The sequence below is a fragment of the Pimephales promelas genome, chromosome 8 (genome assembly GCF_988280905.1).
Source record: "Pimephales promelas chromosome 8, fPimPro1.hap1.1, whole genome shotgun sequence".
Taxonomy (NCBI): domain Eukaryota; kingdom Metazoa; phylum Chordata; class Actinopteri; order Cypriniformes; family Leuciscidae; genus Pimephales; species Pimephales promelas.
Window position 1 is genome coordinate 27,851,727 of NC_142776.1, and position 22,885 is coordinate 27,874,611.

General features: G+C 36.2%; 2 protein-coding genes across 7 annotated transcripts in view; one reads left to right on the forward strand and one right to left on the reverse strand.

The window, feature by feature from the left end:
• The window catches only part of gabrg3 (gamma-aminobutyric acid type A receptor subunit gamma3), a 130,580-nt gene that overhangs the window by 94,391 nt on the left and 13,304 nt on the right, over positions 1 to 22,885 (reverse strand). The gene's annotated exons all lie outside the window — the stretch shown is intronic.
• gabrb3 (gamma-aminobutyric acid type A receptor subunit beta3) overlaps positions 1 to 22,885 on the forward strand; it is a 184,381-nt gene that overhangs the window by 56,192 nt on the left and 105,304 nt on the right. For 3 of the 5 annotated variants that reach the window (XM_089134257.1, XM_039689713.2, XM_039689717.2), the window contains exon 1: positions 1,224 to 1,362. The exons of 1 other annotated variant lie outside the window; for it this stretch is intronic. Coding sequence is in view for 1 of the 4 variants with exons in the window: in XM_039689716.2 (XP_039545650.1) it covers positions 1,337 to 1,362 (26 nt within the window). In the remaining 3 variants the exon portion in view is untranslated. Of the gene's footprint in view, positions 1 to 1,212; positions 1,363 to 22,885 lie in introns of those variants that run through there. One more of the 5 variants, XM_039689716.2, reaches the window with a different exon arrangement.

Sequence of the window (22,885 nt, forward strand, 5' to 3'; positions counted from 1 at the left end):
ATACATTTTTTAATTTGATCAATCTATTTTCTGATAATACTATTCAGTGTGTAAATGTACTTACATTTATTAATAATATTTCTCACGGATAATTAAAATAAATGGAAATCTTTTAGTCGAACTTGTTGCAATTCTTGACATTTCCTAATCCACAATGAATACATGCAGGATACAAATGATTTGAAATGATTGTGCACTAAAAATTTTAATCACGTTACCATCCAAATGGAATTTTAAGTGAACAGAAATGCCATGAAATGCCCTTTGTATTTTTTTTCTTGAGCTGTAGTACAAGTATAACACTCCAGATGAACTCACACAACAGCCTGCACTATACAGTTAAAGTAAACCACATTCAAAGGAGCTCCTGAGGAATGTACAGTATATGAAGTATTAACCACCTTCTGCATTGGATCATGCCACACTCATCCAAAAGTATAAACAAGAACCCTGTGAGCTTCTTGATAAGGGGATCTATTTTGTGTACATATATATATTTTGTATTTGTAGACAGCCTGTTTTATATCTGCTAACACTTCATTTTTTTTTTGGTCCCACAACAGATATTCTACTGAATATAAGAAACATATAGTATACTAACCTAGATGTGCACCAGTCGTATGCAAGTTCTTAAATTGGAACGTAAAGTCCACGTTAAAGGCTTAGTAACTACTAGCTAGTTTGTAACCAACTCTTTATTCTTTATACAGTTGCACAATTTGTTCTAAAGGCAGCATGTACTGTATCTATTAGGTTTTAAGTTCTCTGTAAAGTAATGCATAGTCACATACTGTAATATGACGTTTACCCTCAATATTCCAAAACCAGCCTTCAAATATGTGAGCGGAAGTTGTGTAACTCTGTGAATTTCAGTTTATCCTTTATTCTAACTTCTTTTGCCTCACATAACTAACAGTAAAATAAGTTTCAATTAAATACTTTGCATTAAATGTAAAAACACATAATATGTAGGTTAAATAACATTCAGAAACTAATAAGGATCTTAATAAGAATTAATAAGGATCGATAAATAATACTAAATACTGATACAAAAAAAATAAAATTTTATTATGACTAAATTAAATTATGACTTTTGTAACCCCCCAGAGTTTAACACATTATTGCTAAAAATATGCAGTACCGTCATTTCCCTGTAGGGGCCGCTACATAAACTTGTGGACTGAGAAGTAAAAATAGAGAGAAGAAGACTGATATGCTACGCAGGAGGTGATCAAGCGCTGCTTTTGAAGTGCATACCAATGTGTGATTTCTGAAAGAAAATAATATAAACCTTTCCGAAGATTTATGAAGTTGGTTCAAAAAGGAATTCCGTTTGATGTTGAAAAACTTCTGTGAACTCTGGTGAGTTTCTTTGTTAATATAACTGTTTAGTCGATGTGCTTTAACTGACTAAAGATCAGAAAGTTGTATATGAGTTGTGTTATAATGAAAAACAGTCAGAGTTATGTTAATTGAAAGTATTGTTAATTGCAATGTTGATTGAAACTACTTTTGTGTTTCAATGCACGTTGTGCAAACGGAGATTTGGGAAACTGATACATTTAATTCTTGAAATTGAGTATTTCGAAGTGCAGATGATAAATCTGTGCGTTTTGCAGATTTATCTAATGATGAGTAGGCCTATGCCCATGTGTACAATGTTATAGTCGATAGCATTAAACTAGCACGTGTATGAACATGAGTGATACTTTGCGATTTCCATCTGCTCGTAAAGCATATTTGAATTTTGAGAGATGTTGACTGTGAACTGTGTTTCGTGGAGATTTTTTTTCTTTTTTGCTGCCGATTCCGTTCTGTGAAAGGATCAACTGTGAACTATGAACCAGACCACGATTTGCCGAGGGGCCCATACCATAGACTGTAAAAAAATATGGACAAAGCGTCTGTGACGTCACCCATAGACTCTCTGAAGAACGGGTTTGAGGCTGTTTATGGGGGGTTTGGGCGGCGCCATACTGGAAAATCTTGGGAAATACAACAAAATACAAAAGTTTCAGAAAGGATACAGAGGTGGTGTGATGTGTTTTGTCAGATCATGGCCGAGACGTCAAATTCACTCGGCGCAGCCCGTTATCAGCTGTCAATCAAAGTTAACCGCCCTAATTTGTCATACATTATACATCTAAATATGATCTAAACTAACAAGTTAGAAAAACATTCACCCCCTCACAGTTGTCAGGCACGTGAAACATATTGAAGATTACAATAAAAGTCCATGGGCTCAAACTGTAAACATATGAATTTATGCTGTGAAAACGAATATTTTAAAATGACGTCTATGGAGATTTGCTCCCTTTTGGGACCGACCTCTAGCGGGTTTGAGATGTATTGCGGTTTTTCGCACTTCCGGGTAGGCTTCAGCTTTCAGATTAGAATGTTCCCGCTTGGCCCATACACTGCGCGCTACTGATCTTCAACCCGGACCAGTTTTCATCAGTTTGCATCGTGGGATTCATTTGAATTACTTGCTTGATACACATACACTACCCGGGTAGTAGGAAAAAGGCCTTACATAAACAATTAACTTTACACACACATCATCATCATCTTTCAAGGGAACCAGGAGGACTTTGGACATTTTATTTTTACTTTATTTTCATATTTTTGTCTTTTATTCTTGAATCTTTTGTGCAAATCTGAACTAAATATTGTTGTTGTTTTTTTTCTTCCACCATTTCAGAGACCTCAATATATATTTTTGCACTTGAAGCATTGGTTGAGTTTTCATGTCCAATAAATGCGCTGGCTGTTAGCTGATTTACAGTATTTGGCCTAAAATTATTTCTATCCTCCTAGAGTCGAACCCAGTTTTGTACATTAGGAGAAATAAAACCCTTGTGTGTTCTATTGACAACTTTAACAGTGTTACACTTTACTGTTACTATTACTATTTAACATGATTTTAAGTGTCACACTGTTTAGGACGAGTTTGTGTTGATGAGCTGCAAACAAAGTAATCTTTTCGCATAATGAAAAGTCTGTCTGATTTAACTCCTGATTGGAGACTTCTGGTGCAACGCAAAAAATATCTAGTAGTGGTGCATAAGTTGTAACTTAGTGTCAATTTACGTCAAAACTAGGCTAAGTTGTAACTTACTCACACCTGGTGCTGGTTTGGAGTGAGTTTTTAATCTTTAATCGTCTGGAGTTTTTAATCATCAATCAGTGACACATCATTCACAGTGAGCTGCATTACACATGGGATTGAAATCGCTTACGTTTATTTTGGTAATTGGCTTTTCATGAAAAATTTGACAGCCATCGTAGGAGAAGTCACACTGCAGGACTGTCAGTCAAATCTTGACACTGACACTGCCAGAATTTCATCGGAGGTAAAAATTGTATCGCAACGGTCATTGATCGGCTGTTGGTGAACATGTCAAACTAAGGATCAAATAGGACCAAAAGTGGACCATCAATATAAAGTCTAACCATAATGGTAAATAAAATCAAATTTGGGAGGAATTGTCATACAGATTTCATACAAATTTGCAATCATAACATACGCATACATACATTGAGTACATATTACAGTACGTCTAGCCAGAATTTAAAGATCAACCTAAGCTCTCTTTTTTTTCTTATTGAACAAGACTTTAGTATCTTTAGTCTGGAACTTCACCTGCTAACAGGCAACAGCATAATTAGCTCAGCGTCTGTGGTTAGACTGACAGAAAGTAACAATTTAGTGAAAACTATAAGGCATCTCTGCAGCTGCCTCCAAAAGGCCGACGCTAGAGCTGTTACTCCATGTCTAGACTTTATCAAAGTCACACTAAGCAAGATCTAATAAAAGAACAAGATAGCTTTTCCATTCCATTTTGAACATTAAATAATTTAATAGATATCACCCAAATACATTTCCTCCTTTAAAATACTGCCGTTTCGTGCTTTGCTTACGAATATGAACGGCTTGTATTTATTCTCTCTTGAAGCCATGTGAACATCCATTCATCAGCAGTCAAAATGAAAAGTGGACAGGTGGGATTCTAGGAGGCTAACATTCGTCTTCACTTACGTCCAAAACCTAATGAGAGATTGCTCAGGCAAATCGAGAGTGTACCATCTCGGCTCCAAAAATGCAATGCCTCCTGAGATGCTGCAATTCAAATTCCATCCCAATCAGCTGCCTGCAAATATCCACCGCCTGTCGGAGCTTATATTAAGACCGCAGAAGCTCTGAGAGCCTGGTTGTGTTAGAAAGTGATACACTTTTAATGCTATTCACAGGGCTCTGTGTGGGAGGAGCTAAGACCGTCACAAGTATTGGGTAGTAGGAGGTATGACTTGTAACTTACACAGCTGTAAAGTTTGGTGTAGTTGTTTAGTTCCTTAGAGAAGTGTGTGTTACCCTCGGGGAAATGTCTGCTCTTATTCATTAACCTCGAGTGAAATAACAGCAGGGGTGACATCTCACCAATCAGCACTGTGGCTTGGGGCAAGGCGAATGTCCCTCTTGAAACATTTGCTGGAAAGTATTCTCAGTCTTTTTCTAAGTCGTTGCAATAGCTGATTTTAAACAGTTCTTTGGCTATAGTGCCTAAACTGAGAGTGCCGTTTAGATGTGTGCTGCACTCTTTTTTTTTTCCTCAATGACAAAATAAACACACAGCGGTGAAAAAAAATAGCCTAGCAGTTAAAAAGCATTTGATCATAGGAAAGTACATGTGTATTCCAGCTCTGCAATTCAGCTATAATATTCTGCATTATTGACTGGAATGCACTGACACTATTGGACGATAACTGAACTGAGCTGGATTATGATGACATCACTGTTGTCTTCAGAGCTGGTTTATCCTTTATTAGATGAATTGAACTCATTGCAAAATTGATTAAAGGGTAAATGCGATTTCACTTTTTTCATTTTAAATAGTGTGTAATGTTGCTGTTGGTGCATGAACAGTATCTGCAAAGTTGCTGCTCTGAAAGTTCAACGTAAACAGACATATCGTCTTTTAAAAATCAGGAAGTTTAATTCCTACAAAAAGTGGGACTACAACGAGATACTTCCCGGGTTTTATATGTAACTAACCCATAAATTTAAATCAACCCTCCCTCCTGAATATTCAAAAAAGGGGGCATGGCCATATTGTCGAAGAGGAAGAGTTCTAGTGGAGAGCTGTAGCCAAGCTAAAGTGTGTTATTTTCACCCAGCTGTCAGGTCTTCCATGTCCGGGCTTCCCACGGACGCTGTAGTTCGTCAACAATAGCTAAAAATGATGTTTGATTATGTTCCTGAAAATTACAATCGTAATTTAGCTCTCTGTGTGCTGTGCATGTTATGGAAGACAGCTTCCAGAATCTCCACGAATTCAATGCTGGATTCAAAATGAAACAGTTACTAAAATATGAAGCAGTTCCAACTTTAAAAGCAGAGGCAGCAGTTGTTGGGTCACAAAGGGTGTTACGATTTCGATTTTAAATCAAAATTGACCGAAATGAATTCACAATCTCGAACATCAAATTCAAAAAACACATGTGTTGAAGTGCTGTGAGTCTATGGCCAACCTACTCTAACTTAGCTACAGCCATTCAAAAGATAGCATGCAACTGCAGATGCTGGAGACCCATCGACAGAACTTGAACCCCCTCCTCTATCATTGACGTTGCAGGTATGGAAGTTTTTTTGATTTCCAGTGAGTTATGTTGACAACGTTTGCACTTTAAATAGACACTGTATGCAGACATCACAAGTCTCGCGGAAGTTCCGCATATTGATAGCAGCTCCCTGGTGCACGCAAATTACTTATAATCTCCCGGAATTTAGAGCGTGCAAGCAAGAGCGCGCGAGACAGGAAAAAACTGTGCTCCAAACTGTATTGAGAGCACGGCAGAGAGGGAGAGACCTTATGTGTGTGCCTCATGAAGAGTATATAAGACAGAGAGCATCCTGATTGGCCGGTTTAGGCTTTAAAAACAAATATGTAAAAATCAAGAATCGAATCGAACCGTGACCTTAGAATCGAAAATGTAAACGAATCAAGGATTTGGAGAATCGTGACACCCCTATGGGCCACAACCTGTAAGTAAGACTTAAAGGGACAACGTGTACTTTATGTATTTTATTATTTAAAATCAATATTTTTATTCATAAATATGTCCTCACTGGTGTAGAAATACCTCTGCCATCTTGAAAAACTATAATAGCAGAGAGGGACAAAAAGTACTAGGCCAACACGTTTCCATAACGTGTTTTAGTTCGGAGCCAGCGTGACGTATCTGAAAGCAGCAGAAATGGAGGAGCAGAGCAGTGAGAGGTGCTTGTCACTGCCCCGGCAAGTTTAAAAGGCTGCATTGCAAATCCTCGTCGCCAGAAAAGTCCAAAATAGATATTAAAAGGAAACGTGACCGGAGATTACAAAAAGCACGAGTTTTTTCCAGGTGGATGGAGCTAATGCAGGGAAAAGATTTCAAAAGAGATGCAGAAGTTGCCTGCTTTCTTCTCGACAGTTAAGTCATAACTACTTATTACAATAGTTAATATTATTTCACAGTATATTTTTGAAGTAACAAACCTGTTCACCCGAAGGAACACTCAACAAAGTGAAGACATACTGTCATAGATTTCACTGCTACCGTAGATGCAACGAGCACTTGAAAAAGCGAGGCACTGGAGAGCACAATTCATTTGAATGCAAAATAAAATTTCAGCTCAAGATGGGAGAAATTCCTACACTTTGTCCCATTAATAATTTTAAATGTATTTGCATATATAATTTCAGATGTAATGTTTTAGTTTTATTAATGATGTAAACAAATGGCAGCGATGGCTTTAGTAGCCACTTAGTTATGCTATTTCCCGTGTCAAACGCGTACAAACATTTTGGACCTGAATTTGTAATTTTGTACTAATTTTGTAAATGTATTTTCCATGTACACCTTATGATGTAATTTTTCGATTTGATCAAGAACGTAATGCCAATGCTGTTTGTTTATAGTAGCCAGTTAGTTCGATGCTATTTTGTGTGTATAAGACAAACGTGTATAAAGTTTAAAAAATAATACGTAATTGTAATTGCAACAGCTAACTTCAGCTGAATAGATAAACGGTTGTTCATTATATCGATAAAACAATAACTTTACAAACCGTACTCAGTCATTTATTCAGTTATATTAAATGTTTAATCAGGAGAAAGCCGTATCTCAAAAGCTAACAAGCAGCAGTAGCATTTTCAAGTAACAGCATATTGAAATTCTTATAGTAGAATAGAATAATAATAATAAAATGCATCATTCAGAAATGTTTTGTAAGAGCCATGTTTGGGGAGGTTCTGCTTGATTCTTCATCGCCGCTTTCTGGGTCTGATTCTGGCTCAAACTGTAACGGCAGTATTGATACCACTATTTACATTTGACCGCACCACATGCAACATTCGCCCATAAAGGTAATGGGCGCGAAGTTTCCGGACAACGTGCACTACGCAGTTTAGCCAATTACAACGCACCAGCCCAACTAACCAATCTGAGCCTATTGCCTTTTTCTGAAGGAGTGGCTTCATAGAATCAGGAAGTCAACCAATCATGTTCAAATGACCCCATAAATACAATCATGCAAATAAAAAAAGCAGTAAACTACCACTTTAACTTTAGACTGTAATAGAACCAAACTGAGTCAACACTGAACTAATTTCAACTAAATAATTACTGTTTACGATACGATTGTCTTTTTAGAGCTGCTTCACAGCATAATTGAATTCTGTTTGCATCACTGAATCATTATTTTACTGTTTATTACTGTAAAGCTACTTTGAAACAATGCACTATATAAATAAAAGGTGACTTGACTCCAGTCAAGTCACGTCTCATGTTTTTATATACCGCTTTATGGAATGTATTGGTTTTAAGCACTGGTGTCAGTGACTCTTTCAAATAGAATTACAACTTCGTTGCGTTCATGTTTTTTACTTGCAGACGTCTGACCATGACGAACTGAACAGAAGAAATAAACCAAAGATGATTTCCATGTCAAAAAGCACACCTACATACTACAAAACTGGTACTGACCAATGGTAGATCGAAGGCGTTTCACCAGCCACAGTAAACATTTCTGAAAAGTTTGCTTTGGAGCGCTTTTTCAAAACTCCTGAAACAATCTCCAAACAAACGTAATTTTAGCATAAAATCAAAATTAGGTCAGACCAGTTCGTTGTTTGCTTGAAGTATATTGGGGCATTTAAAAATGCACATTAGCAAAATTTTGCAGCCAAAAAACCTAAAATGTTCTTTTTTTAATAGTGTAGATATACAGTATACTGCTCACACAGAAGTCATTTTCAAACTAAGAAGCTTTTTGTCTGTGACCCGTCTGCCAAAACAACACCGCTCCCTGTTGCCGGGCTTCTACATTGATTTTAAGGCTATAAAAAAACATTTGGAATCACTGTAGACTAACATTTCCAATGAAATGCCTGTCAAAACTGCAAAATAACAGTAAATTGTTCTAAATTATAAAGCTGAAATAAAAAATACTGCATGCTCTTTAAAGAGCATTTCTTACCGGAAAGATCTTTCACATTATAGTGGTGTTTATGAGTCAACAACAGAGAATCATTGGCCAACACCTTTTATCTCCTCCTGTTTGGCGTAGGTGTATTCATAATGTTCTCACAGTATGCGATCCGAATTTCAACACGGTTCTGCAACAAAGCAAAGCTGCTGTTTACTCTCCTTGTACATTTGAGCTTTGATTTCCAGTACAACAATAGCACCTTGAGGCTTCTAATGGATTATAGTAGTATTTGAACCAAAATGCTGTCGAATATTACATCCCAATAATACCACAATCTAATACCACAGTCTGCTGTATTATTTATAACGTCACACCAGTTTTTGTGTAGTGTGAAGTTGCCAATGAAAAAACAACAACAACAACAAAAACACTGAATCCATTAATCGTCCAGATTTTCTTGCTATGGGTGAGTGTGAACTCTGTGAATGCATCATCAGCCAAACAGATGTCTTTGAGGCCAGCTTGCATTTGTGTTAAAGAAACAGAAGGAGTAGGAGAACAGCAGGAGAGAACATCAGTGTGTGAGTGTTTACTTTTCTCATTCACGATTTTAGCGTGGATCTTTGTTAATGAGTTTACCCTGGTAAAAATGTGCGTGGCTTTGTTTGCGAGCTTGGCCAAATAGTTGGGCGTGGCCAAAGCCAGTTAAAGTATTTATTCTACCCATCTGCTTGTACTTGTTAGAAGAAGCAGTAGAACAGCAGGAGAGAACATCAGACTGCGAGTGTTTTCTTTTCTCATTTAGATTTTAGCACGGTTCTTTACTGTGTACTCTTTTCTCGTTACTGTGCTTACACTGCACTCTAAAAAATGCTGGGTTGTTTTAACCCAATTTTGGGTCAAATATGGACAAACCCGAAATGTTGGGTTAAAAATGTAATGTAAAAATTGAACCCAACGGCTGGGTTAGTCCATATTTGACCCAAAGTTGGGTTAAAACAACCCAGCATTTTTTAGAGTGTGGTAAAAATGCACGTGGCTGTGTTTGTTTGTGCAGACTGATCTCATGAAATTGTGTGTGTATGACACGCCAATTTGTATTTCCATTTTTGGCGTGCTATCAACACGCGTAATCGCTTTTCAGTGTGTTTATGAACGCTGTTGACTTAACGTTACATTACTGTATATATAAATATATAACCTACTCCAACCCCGTCCCTAAACCTACCCGTCACTGGGGTTAATAGCATTTATGAGTGTTCCCCTACCATCCTAGGAAAAAAAAATATCACTCCACAGATGTAGATCTACATTTTGCTTCGTTTCGCTCAGACATTTGACGGCGTGTACATACACGCGGAATATCTCGGACATTAATGGCGTAGACATACACGCATACACGCGGATACACGCAAATAGCTCAAAATGTGTATAGATAACACGCCACTTGACTTGAAAGTACACTCTAAAAAATGCTGGGTTGTTTTAACCCAACTTTGGGTCAAATATGGACTAACCCAGGCGTTGGGTTAAATTTTTACATTACATTTTTAACCCAGCATTTTGGGTTTGTCCATATTTGACCCAAAATTGGGTTAAAACAACCCAGCATTTTTTAGAGTGTATGTACACAATAAGTCCATTGTATCAAATGATTCATTTCAATGTAAGTACATTTACATTTATTTATTTAGAAAAGGGACCGTGTACACTAATAAACATTCTTAAATGTAAATGTACCCAAATTAGCCCAAAGGCTAGTTTTCATTGGTAGTCCCTTTGCCAGATGTTATTAGGCTCTTAACTAGAAAAAAAAGAGTTAAAAATTACAGCATTACAACAGTCATAAAACTAGAAGTATACAAAAAGACAATGTATATACAGACACAATTAAACCAAAAAAAAAAAAATTAAAAATAATTTAATTAAGTATGAAAGAATAGGTCTATAATAAAATTAATAATAAGGTTAGTAATAATAATAATAATAATAGAGGAGCAGCGTTATAAGTACATGGTACTTATAGCCACTTAATATAAAGTGGGACCATTATTTGAAACTGGTCATTAAGTGTAATGGTGTGATTCTATAAATAAATAAAATCAATCAAATTAAAGATGAATTTGACTGAAGGCAAGATTTCTACATATAAAATCGCAATGTATCGTTATCGTGAGTTATCTTGGTCAGGATAATCTTAACTGCTGTTGAAGTCATTTAATAAAAATCAAGTTAGTTGTTACAGCCTAGAAAAAGGAGGAAAAAAAAAATCCCTTCCATTTTTACATTTCAAAACATATCAAGAGCAAGTATATTGTCCACCATCTGTCCACCCCTGCATGCCACGGCCACAGAAAGAATGCTGGTGCAAGGGAAGAAATTTCAGGGAAAGATAATCAACAGATCTTAATCAGATGATGTGGTCATCGCCAGAACCTCAGCGAACCAGATGATGCCTCTGGAAAGGCTGGCGTGTGGGGGCATGTAAACAGCCTTGGGGGTTGGGGGGTTAGTGCAGCGGATCTGTAGCCGGGGTTAATGACCAGTCAAAGGAGGAGTTTATGTCACAGTGAAGTTGAACCATATCAATGTCAAACACTCAGACGCACAGGAGACATCCGGGAAGATGGGGAGGGCATGATAAACAAGGCTGATATGACCAGTGGGCAAGTGATGTCTTTATCATCTCTTTCTCCCTCTCCTGTCAGGTCTCATCCCCCTTTCCTTTCACATGACTGTCTTCAGCTTTCATAACGGGTCTCATTTATGAACCATTCCCCCATATGTGTAAATTGGCCCTGAATAAATGGTAGTAATAAAAGCGCTTATTTCACATTTACTAACACACATTTGTGTGAGACAGACACCCATTCCTTCTAGCCCATCAACCCCTGTTTGTAATCCTCAGCACATAATTCACATAATGTTTTCCCTGTAATTCAGCTATCCTTAATTGAAAAGGCCAGTTGTTCATACTTCTTGGTCATCAACTCTGTACAATCACACATTAGGCCTTGTATAATGCATAGGCCTAAACATACAAATTACAGTACATTACAGTGTAATCAGTGCAGTTACTGTATATTAATATGCATATCTTTGCATTTATGATTACACATTTTATAAATTAATGAGTATTTTTTTTTCAATTATGGTCACTCCGGGGTTCATTTTATTAAAAAAAGTGCCTTAGAAAGAAAAATAGCAGTTTTATTAAAAAAAAGTGATTTCCATTACATAATACATGCACATTAATAGTCTGAAGTGTTTTAAGGCCAGTAGTTGAAGACACATTCTAATATGCATATTAATATATTAATACATACTAATAATAATACATTAATAATACATACATACTAATATGCATACTGTAGAATGTTCATAAAATGTTATACTAATGCATACGGGTGCTGTGCTCAAACTTTAAAACCATGTAAAAAAATTAATTAAGCGAAAGAGAGATAAAGAGAGTGAGAGAGAGAAAAAGAGACCTTTTGAAACCCTTTAATTTCAAATAAAAAAGATTAAAATAATCATCAAAATCATCATAAATCATTCCTTGATTTATACTGATACTTAGGACCATAAATAAAACTTTTTTGGCTAAAAACATGACCCAACATATCGTTTAAACATCTGAAAAAGTGTCTCTAGTGTCTCATTGTCTTATAAAATGGCGTTTGACCAGTTAAATCCACTCCTTCAAGGTCCATTACAAAGAGGTGTCGATTTGCCCAATTGTCCTCTTATCGCAACAGTCCACAGGCTATATGTCCAGCTGATGTGCCTTTTTATACAAACGTTTTTGGGCAGCCTCCAATCTAAAAGCAGCCACTCTGTTTCAATGCAAATAAGTCCTTATCTTCCTTCACAAATTGGTAGATACAGAACAGCTGCTCTCAGCCATTGCTGTCCTGACCAAGAAAATTGTTTTTGAATATCTTTGAGGTTAAAAGGAGGACCCAAAATTGCCATTTTATGCCACAGTAAAGATGCAATTAGGTTATTGACTATCAAGACTCTTCCTCTATACGATAATCAAGGAAGTAGCCATTTCTAATAAGGACAAACTTACACACATTTTTCTATTAATCCATCCCTGTTTTTTGTTTTATACAAATATGACCCTAAAAATCTCCTAAAAATTTAAAACATCTCTACTCCATACAACGTTTCCAGGCAATTCTGGTATAGAACTTGTGGTTCCGCATCATAGAGATTCATTTTTTCCCCAATTTATTTTGGATGAAGAAGCCATTTCATAGCAAGTAATACAACTCAATATACTTTTTATATCTTCTTTATCCTTAATTATCACTGTGAGGTCATCAGCAGAAGTAGAAAGTTTCTTGGGTTTATTAAATGATCCTTCAATGTAAATGAAGTTCTTAATTTACACAATAATGGTTCAATAACTAAACTGTAGAGCTGACCCGAAAGTGAACAACCTTTCTTTCGCACTTTAATAGGCATGCTTAACCCTCCAGGCACTTTTACCATACATTCTGCTTTTTCATAAAGTAATGAAAAAGAAAGAAAGAAACTATTCCCAAAGCCATATCCACTTAAAACATCAAACAGATGAGAATGATCCACTCTGTCAAAAGCCTTTTCTTGATCTAGGGTAGTAATTCTAAATCAATATTGTTTAACATTTAGTAGTAAATGACATCTCTTATGAGAAATACATTTTCTCTAATGCACCTGTTTTTTTTTATACAATAAGACCCTTATGAATTAATACGCCCATTAATTAAATCTATTAATTAAGATAATAAGAATTGCTCTTCTGCAACTACTGTATAGGTAAAAATCCAGCTTGGATTGAAAATGAAATCACTTTATAGTAATCTTTCCCAATAATTTCCCAAAACTGTAAAAAAAAAAAAAAATTCAGAGGGAAGACCATCTAATCCAGGGGACATTCCTATTGATAAATCTCGCACAGCTTTGGTTACTTCTTGAAAGCTTAATATACTGTCTAAATCTTCTTTGTGTTCTGGTGTAAGTTTTGGGATTAAATCAAAAGTTCAGTTTTACTATACAAATCTGTCAATTATACAGCTTAGAATAAAAATCAACAACAAATTTACTCATTTCAGATGGGTCATAAAATAAATCGTCACTATCATTTCTTAAACACAACATTTGTTTCTCTTGACACACTTTTTGCTCTAAATTTAAAAAAAAAGAATGATGTTGGTCCATCAATATCTCTAGTATTAGTAAAACGAGCTCTAAGAGCTCTAATCATTTTATGATCTGAAATAATATTAGGGATATTATTAGCATTACAGAATCTATTCCTTGAGTTATTTTGAATATAAAACAGATCTAATCTTGCAGTATGAACCGTTCCTTCCGAATCCTTCACCCAAGTATACTGTTTTAAATAAGGGTTTTCAGTTCTCCATACTGTATTGAACTTGAAATTCTTAATATTCTTCATTATCTCTCCATATTAAAATCTAAAGTACAATTAAAATCCCAATAATCACAATATCTTTTGATTTTATTTAAAAACTACCAATTTTCTTAAAAAGGACACTTATCTCAGATCCTTTATAATTTGCATAAATATTCACAAAAATTGCATAGTAAGAATGTAATTTATCTTTTACAACCAGTAAACGACCTGGCACTACCTCGTGTTCAGATAAAATCTTACAGCTCGGACTAAAGCATAGCACCTGAACTAACATTGGAGCCATGAGAATATACAGTACTTTCCTTTCCACCATAGGCCCCATTCTACTTTATCACTATGAGTATCCAGAAAAGTAGGGAGACACAGAAAAGAAAGAAAAACCAAGGAGACAGACAAACAGCCATTACAATTATTTAAGATCTCCCCTAATTTCCTTTTATACTTTTTAAACCGAAAGCATTTCTGTTGTGATAACAGAAAAATTATGCGTTTTTCGAGCCCACACAAGCAACGAATTTATCAGCATCCAGAAATAAATCATGAACATTTGCCTTTTTACCTTTTGTTTCGTCTAGAAACTCAGATTGGTTAGTTTGAGGCCAGCTTGCATTTGTGTTAAAGAAACAGAAGGAGTAGGAGAACAGCAGGAGAGAACATCAGTGTGTGAGTGTTTACTTTTCTCATTCACGATTTTAGCGTGGCTCTTTGTTAATGAGTTTACCCTGGTAAAAATGTGCGTGGCTTTGTTTGCGAGCTTGGCCAAATAGTTGGGCGTGGCCAAAGCCAGTTAAAGTATTTATTCTACCCATCTGCTTGTACTTGTTAGAAGAAGCAGTAGAACAGCAGGAGAGAACATCAGACTGCGAGTGTTTTCTTTTCTCATTTAGATTTTAGCACGGTTCTTTACTGTGTACTCTTTTCTCGTTACTGTGCTTACACTGCACTCTAAAAAATGCTGGGTTGTTTTAACCCAATTTTGGGTCAAATATGGACAAACCCGAAATGTTGGGTTAAAAATGTAATGTAAAAATTGAACCCAACGGCTGGGTTAGTCCATATAATTTGACCCAAAGTTGGGTTAAAACAACCCAGCATTTTTTAGAGTGTGGTAAAAATGCACGTGGCTGTGTTTGTTTGTGCAGACTGATCTCATGAAATTGTGTGTGTATGACACGCCAATTTGTATTTCCATTTTTGGCGTGCTATCAACACGCGTAATCGCTTTTCAGTGTGTTTATGAACGCTGTTGACTTAACGTTACATTACTGTATATATAAATATATAACCTACCCCGTCCCTAAACCTACCCGTCACTGGGGTTAATAGCATTTATGAGTGTTCCCCTACCATCCTAGGAAAAAAAAAAATCACTCCCCAGATGTAGATCTACATTTTGCTTCGTTTCGCTCAGACATTTGACGGCATGTACATACACGCGGAATATCTCGGACATTAATGGCGTAGACATACACGCATACACGCGGATACACGCAAATAGCTCAAAATGCGTATAGATAACACGCCACTTGACTTGAAAGTATGTACACAATAAGTCCATTGTATCAAATGATTCATTTCAATGTAAGTACATTTACATTTACATTTATTTATTTAGAAAAGGGACCGTGTACACTTATAAACATTCTTAAATGTAAATGTACCCAAATTAGCCCAAAGGCTAGTTTTCATTGGTAGTCCCTTTGCCAGATGTTATTAGGCTCTTAACTAGAAAAAAAAGAGTTAAAAATTACAGCATTACAACAGTCATAAAACTAGAAGTATACAAAAAGACAATGTTTATACAGACACAATTAAACCAAAAAAATAAAAAAAAATAAAAATAATTTAATTAAGTATGAAAGAATAGGTCTATAATAAAATTAATAATAAGGTTAGTAATAATAATAATAATAATAGAGGAGCAGCGTTATAAGTACATGGTACTTATAGCCACTTAATATAAAGTGGGACCATTATTTGAAACTGGTCTTTAAGTGTAATGGTGTGATTCTATAAATAAATAAAATTAATCAAATTAAGGATGAATTTGACTGAAGGCAAGATTTCTACATATAAAATCGCAATGTATCGTTATCGTGAGTTATCTTGGTCAGGATAATCTTAACTGCTGTTGAAGTCATTTAATAAAAATCAAAAATCCCTTCCATTTTTACATTTCAAAACATATCAAGAGCAAGTATATTGTCCACCATCTGTATACAGTACTTTCCTTTCCACCATAGGCCCCATTCTACTTTATCACTATGAGTATCCAGAAAAGTAGGGAGACACAGAAAAGAAAGAAAAACCAAGGAGACAGACAAACAGCCATTACAATTATTTAAGATCTCCCCTAATTTCCTTTTATACTTTTTAAACCGAAAGCATTTCTGTTGTGATAACAGAAAAATTATGCGTTTTTCGAGCCCACACAAGCAACGAATTTATCAGCATCCAGAAATAAATCATGAACATTTGCCTTTTTACCTTTTGTTTCGTCTAGAAACTCATTAATCTGTTCCACAGTGTACAAATCATAACCCACTTTCAGGCAATCAGATACATAGCAACAATCGTCATCCTTTAACCCATATTGTCCTGACTCCTCTTTAACAGTGCATTAGAGACTATTTCACTACAACAACAACAAGGCTGCTCTTCAACTCACCTCATTTTCTTCACATGTATCCACACCTTGGTCCTCTGAAACTTTCCCTGGTTCCCGATTCTATGTCAACCTCACTCTCAATTGTAGCTTCATTTTCCACATCTTGTTCTTCTCTTACCCATGTCTCATTTGGTCTATTTTTATGCAGACACGGGCATCGTTTGTGGCCAATATCGCCACATTCAAAACACCGCTTTCAGTACTTGCATATAACATGTAGCATCTATCTCCATCATTTACTCTAAATGACGCACGAGTCTTTTCGTGAGAACAATATGTTTTAAAGCTGGATTTTTACATCCTAAATGTACCATCTTAACAACTTGATTGACAAGTTGTTCAGTCTAAACAAAAAAACCAAAAAACTACAACAGCTCTAAATTTATGTGCGAGGCTGAATATATATCTTCATGACCAACCTGATCCCCAACTACAATCAACACGTCCTAAATCGAAGCTGTTGGCTCCGGTACACGCCTAAACCCATTCCGGTGGGAAACCGAGATCGCTCCCACCGTGGGACATGCCATGCGGACGCCGAAAAGGCAGCACAGGAAAAAAAATCCCAAATTAACCATACCAAAGAGAGAAAAGAAAGAAAAATAAAACACACTTCCAGTGCGTTTTAAAGAGGGTGAGGGAGAGGTGGTGATGCACAGTGACAGGGACAGACATGGAGTCCTGGAATTACACACTAGTCAATTAGTGTGACATACGCTGACAGAGACGGCACACAAAACAAAGCTTGTGGCCACAGGCAGAGTTTTGCCTTACTAGTGCAGATCAAATTAATAGTGTCCTTGTCAAGGCAAGTTATTGCATTACTTGCATTGAGAGAAAAGAGGCTTGGAAGAGAGCTTGTATGATTGAGTCAAGTCAAGACACATTTATTTATATAGCGCTTTTCACAATACAGATTGTATCAAAGCAGCTTCACAGTGATAACATGAAAGTAGTACAACACAGATCAATAATATTGTTAAATATTAATTTTAATTAACTCCAACTAAGCAAGCCAAAAGCAATTTTGGCTTGCTGGCATTAAGGACAGTAAGATAAAGTTCTGTGATTGCTGGCATTAAGGACAGTAAGATAAAGTTTTTATTTTGTTTAAATAAGTTAAAGGGGTGGTTGATTGCGATTTCACTTTTTCATTTAGCATGTAATGTTGCTGTTGGTGCATGAACAGTATCTGCAAAGTTGCTGCGCTGAAAGTTCAACACAAGCAGAGATGTTGTCTTTTAAAAATCAGGAAGTTTAATACCTACAAAAATGACTCGAATGGATTACAACGAGATACTTCCCAGGTTTTATACGTAACTAACCAATAAATTTACATCAACCCTCCCTTCTGAATATGTAAAAAAAAGGGGGCATGGCCATATTGTCGAAGAGGAAGTGTTCTAGTGGAGAGCTGTAGCCATGCTGTTGAAAGCTTGTTATTTTCACCCAGCTGTCAGGTCTTCTGTGTTTGGGTGTTTTGGGCCACAAACTGCAAGTAAGACTTAATAATTTTAAATGTATAATTTCAGATGTAATGTTTTACTTTTATCAAGGACCTAAACAAATGCCAGCGCTGTCTTTAGTAATTTCGTGTGTCAAACGCGTACAAACATTTTGGACCAATCAAGAACCTAATTTTGATTTGATCAAGAACTTAATGCCAACGCTGTTTGTTTATAGTAGCCAGTTAGTTCAATGCTATTTTGTGTGTATAAGACAAACGTGTGTAAAGTAAAAAATATATATATATATATATGTAATCGCAATAGCAAACTTCAGCTGAACAGATAAACTGTTGTTCATTATATTGATAAAACAATAACGTTAAATTACTCAGTGTAATTACTCAGTCATTCATTCAGTTACATTAAATGGTTAATCGGGAGAAAAACGTATCTCAAAAGCTAGCAGCAGTAGCATTTTCAAGTAACAGCATGTTGAAATTCTTATATAATAATAGTAGAATAGAATAATAATACTAAAATGTACCATTCAGAAACGTTTTGTAAGAGTTTGTTTTGATTCTTCATCGCCGCTTGAACTGATGCGGTATATCAATGTATATTTACATTTGACCGCAGCACATGCAACTTTAGCCCGTAAAGGTAATGGGCCAAATCATGAAGGATCATGTGACAGTGAAGACTGGAGTAATGATGTTTATATTTCACAATATTACTGTTTTACTGTATTGATAAAATAAATGCAGCCTTTCACAATGCAGTCTTTCAAAAATCTTACCGACCCCAAACTTGTAGTGTATATGCGCAGACAAAAACATGCCTTTTTATCTATCGAGTTGTCTGAAATATACAGAGAGGAATGCTCTTCTGATTTAACCAAGCTGAAATAAACGTACAGCATTTCACGGTAACTTATCTCTGCGTCACTCTGTATCCGAAGCCGTGATAACCTGTGATAAGTACTCATGATCCTGTGGGGGAGGGTGATTTTTAAGGCTTACATCTGGCAGAAAGGTGTTAAGCGTTCCTTCATGCTCACCCTTTCTACCTAATCAGGAGCGTAAGACTTCTTGCACACTTGCTGGATTATGTGGGATTTCAGCATCACTACACTAAATAAATGGGGTCCGGTCCAGGTGAATGAGCAGCAGAAGTGTGTCTGGCTGATACTTTTTCGCTTCAAGCCAAAAGGGTTTGGATTAATGAAGCTGAGCCTGACTCTCCTTAGCTCCTGCCCTCCTTCCGCAAGACGCGTATAGGCTCATTACAGGATGAAATGTCAAGGGGTTTTGAAATATTCAATGAGCAGGGGCAGATATCCAAGTCGAGACATGGAAGATGTCACTGACGCTAAGAGAGAAAGAGACATGAGGCAGGTGGCATGACAAGGAGGTAACAGGCCTGTGGAAATAGCTGGGATGAGACTGTCGTTCTGCTGAGGGGCCAGAGGAAAACAGAGAAGCACTCTGACAGCTGGGCTCACTGACCTTTATTAATAGGGATTAATAAAGACTAGCAGATAATTCCAGAACAATCACCACTGGTAAGGCTTTAACAAGGAGGGTCTTGAAAATAATTAGATTTAATGAGGGGGATTTATTGACAAGTGGAGAATGTCCACAGACCATCGCATTAAAGTTATACGTAGAGCACTCAAAAATGTAAATGTTTGTCATCGGCTGCATCCACAAGGAGGATGCATTCCAAGCTAGGAACTAGGAAGGTATCGAGGCATGTCTGAATCCAATGTTAGCTTCACTTACTGTCTCCTGAGATACCATCATCTGATCGATTTCTTAGCGGCAGCATATGTATCCTTCACTGCCTTTGATATCCCACAATCCTGTGCAATGCATTCTGTGACGGTAAAGCTAAAAAAAATAAAGATGCGTCTTTGATGTCCTTTAGTGATAAATTAGTGTTGTAGCAATAAAAAAATAGTTCTCAAAGCTCTCTCTATTTTGTTGTACTTCATTAAACTGTGCTGCCTCAGAAGTATGTCCGAAATCAGTTTTGTGAAATATGTATCTTCATGTGCAAATGCTGCAAAGTCAATGCCTGATAGGGTAGGGATGTAACAAGTCAGCTGCTTAAGATTTTGGATGCAGCCTTTATTTACTCACACTCATGTCGATACAAACAGGAACTAATTTTCTTCAGGGAGGCACGAAATAATATATTTTGAAGAATGTTTCAACTGTTGTCCTTACACTGAAAGTCTGTGGGGTCCAAAACAACACTGACTTCCATTGTATTTAGAAAAAAAAACATTGCACTTAAAAAAAAAACGCTTACTTAATCTGAAATTTCTTGTTTGAATTAGTTGAATTAGTTCGAAAAGTTGAATTAGGTCAAATATATAGGTCGAACAAATAGGTCGAATATTATACAGTCCAACTAAGACTATTTTATTAAGCATTGGTGTCACTACAAACCAACAAATGCAGATGTTAGCATTGCAAATATGACTTAATTTGTATTATATGAAATAAACAGGCACAAGTTACACAATGTTCACCTCATTTAGTCATCCACAGTCTAAATATAAGCTCCACTCTTCACCACAAAAAGAACTATAAGAGCTCATGTAACAAAAATGTCTTTCCTTTTACTCAAAAACACATAAAATAACGCTTGATTTTGAAATGTACTCTCCCAAAAAAGAAAAGCATGTTAGGATACCGAAATTTTAAGTTACGTCAACAAATATTTATGTAGTTCAAGGAAGGATTAAGTAAACATCCATTTTACACATTTAAGTGTAGCCTATTGAACTTGATTATTAAGTTGTGAGTTACACTGTTAAAATGCTCAATTGTGTTGATTTAGCTCATTTTAAATTAAGCAAATATAATTTTTGAGTGTAACATTTTTAAAGATATATTCTTGTTTCGTAGAATAAAGAAAAGAATATACAGTAGGTTTGTAACAACATGAGGGCGAGTAAGTAATGATAGATTTTTTATTTGTGACTGAACTATCCCTTTAACTGCACTGACCCAGTTTAAGGTTTAACATAAAGAACAACCCATATTATTGTAATGGAAAGCCTTGTTCTGTTTCTCCAAATATCTAAAGACTGTTAATAATTCTAACTCCCACAGCTATGTTCATTTTGAGCATGAAATAAGCAAATAAGACCTTGATGAGAAGTTGAATTATTGAAAGGTTGCTTTTGTGTCTGACTGTCTGTCCTTGCCGGCAGCAGCACATATACTACCGATATTGTTCAGAAATGTCTAAGAGGAAGCTCCTTTTCTAGTCTTAAAGACTAAGATTGCCTCCAGTGAGATAAAAAAAAAGTCAAAATCACTTCTTTGCATTTGTACTATTTTTGAATATTAAGGTAGCCTGCAAAATCATTCATTTCTTCCTTGGAAAATAGCAATTTCAAATATAAGCTCTCTTGGGTCAGTAAGAATTCAACCTCAAATAACAATTGTCTGTAATTCTAAACCATTTTGATGATTCTAATTGGTCACCGTTATATCATACCATAAGCATTTAGTGTTTATCGTCACTCGACCCAAGAACAGGATGTGCAGAGAGATGAATGAGATTCGGTGGAACACAGCTCATTAAATAAACATATACCCAGAAGATACAGAGTCAAAGAGATAGGGAACACAGTAAAAGACTGCACAAAGTTAATGGCAGCACATTAAGCCATGTCCTGCATATGCTAGTGAATAGAGCTGGGAATCAGAAGGGTCATGGTGATATACTATGTGTGTTAAAATGTTCTTCTGAAGTATTACAAATTACAAACTGCAGTTTTACAAATTTTTACTAAACATGTTTCTGAACTGTCATGAAAATATTAAAGGGGAACTTCGCTGATTTTCACTTTTGTTGTCACATGTTTTCTCATCGAGCTCTCCCTACAGCTGTGCGGCGTTTTCACAAAACTGTCATTAAAAAAAAAAAAAAAAACTCACTTGTGGCACCTTCCTCTCGTTTTCTATCGCTGCTCATTTGCATTTGTTATTATCTGAGCTGGACAACTCTATCGTGTGGAGCTATGTCTACCGAGTGGATAATTCATCATCCGCAGTCTCATAGAATTATGTTGAATTGCCATAAAGCAGTTTGTGTTTCTTGCTCATTCTCGCTTCTCACAAGACTTGTGTTTCCAACTTACCGGGACATTAGTCCCAGTTTTGCAAGGTTTTCTGCCTGGGGACGCTGGGGGGAGCAGGCAAGCACTATTCTCTCCAGAACAGGTTATTGAACCATCCTAATGATTTCTAAAGGGTTTTATTAAGTTGAAATAGTTGCCAAGTGCCCCTTTAATATGAAAAATAAAAAATAAAAGTAGGTTTGGGGTTGGTTGGATTTAGTAAATCTTTTGGGGCTGCATTTTACTGAGCAAAAATACAGTAAAACTGTTCCGAAGTGCCGAAGTTATGACGTCACTTTGTAGGACGCGTTTGTAGCAGCGCGTGGGTTCCATCGATCGATTCGAAAAGCTATGCATTTTCCCCATAGACTTTTGGAAAATCGCAAAAAATAAGTTATACTATATAAAGTAAAAAAAAAAACACAAGCAGACAAAGTTTTAAAAAAACACAAGCAGGTTATAACAGGTGTGTTTCATATCATAGATCAAAACGTGAAATGAGGATTTGTTAACAACAGACCTTATTTCTAACACTGTCTCATCCCAAGACATCATATAACTGACGTTTAAGGGTACCCTAAAAAGACGAATGTTGATGTCAAAAGCGTCAGTTGTATGACGTCTTGGGATAAGACTGCGCTGTTATTTCAGGTGATTTAGCAAAAACCCATTCAAAAACCCATAGACTTTAGGGTGAGGGAACCGGAACAGCTAAAAATGCTGACTCACCTCC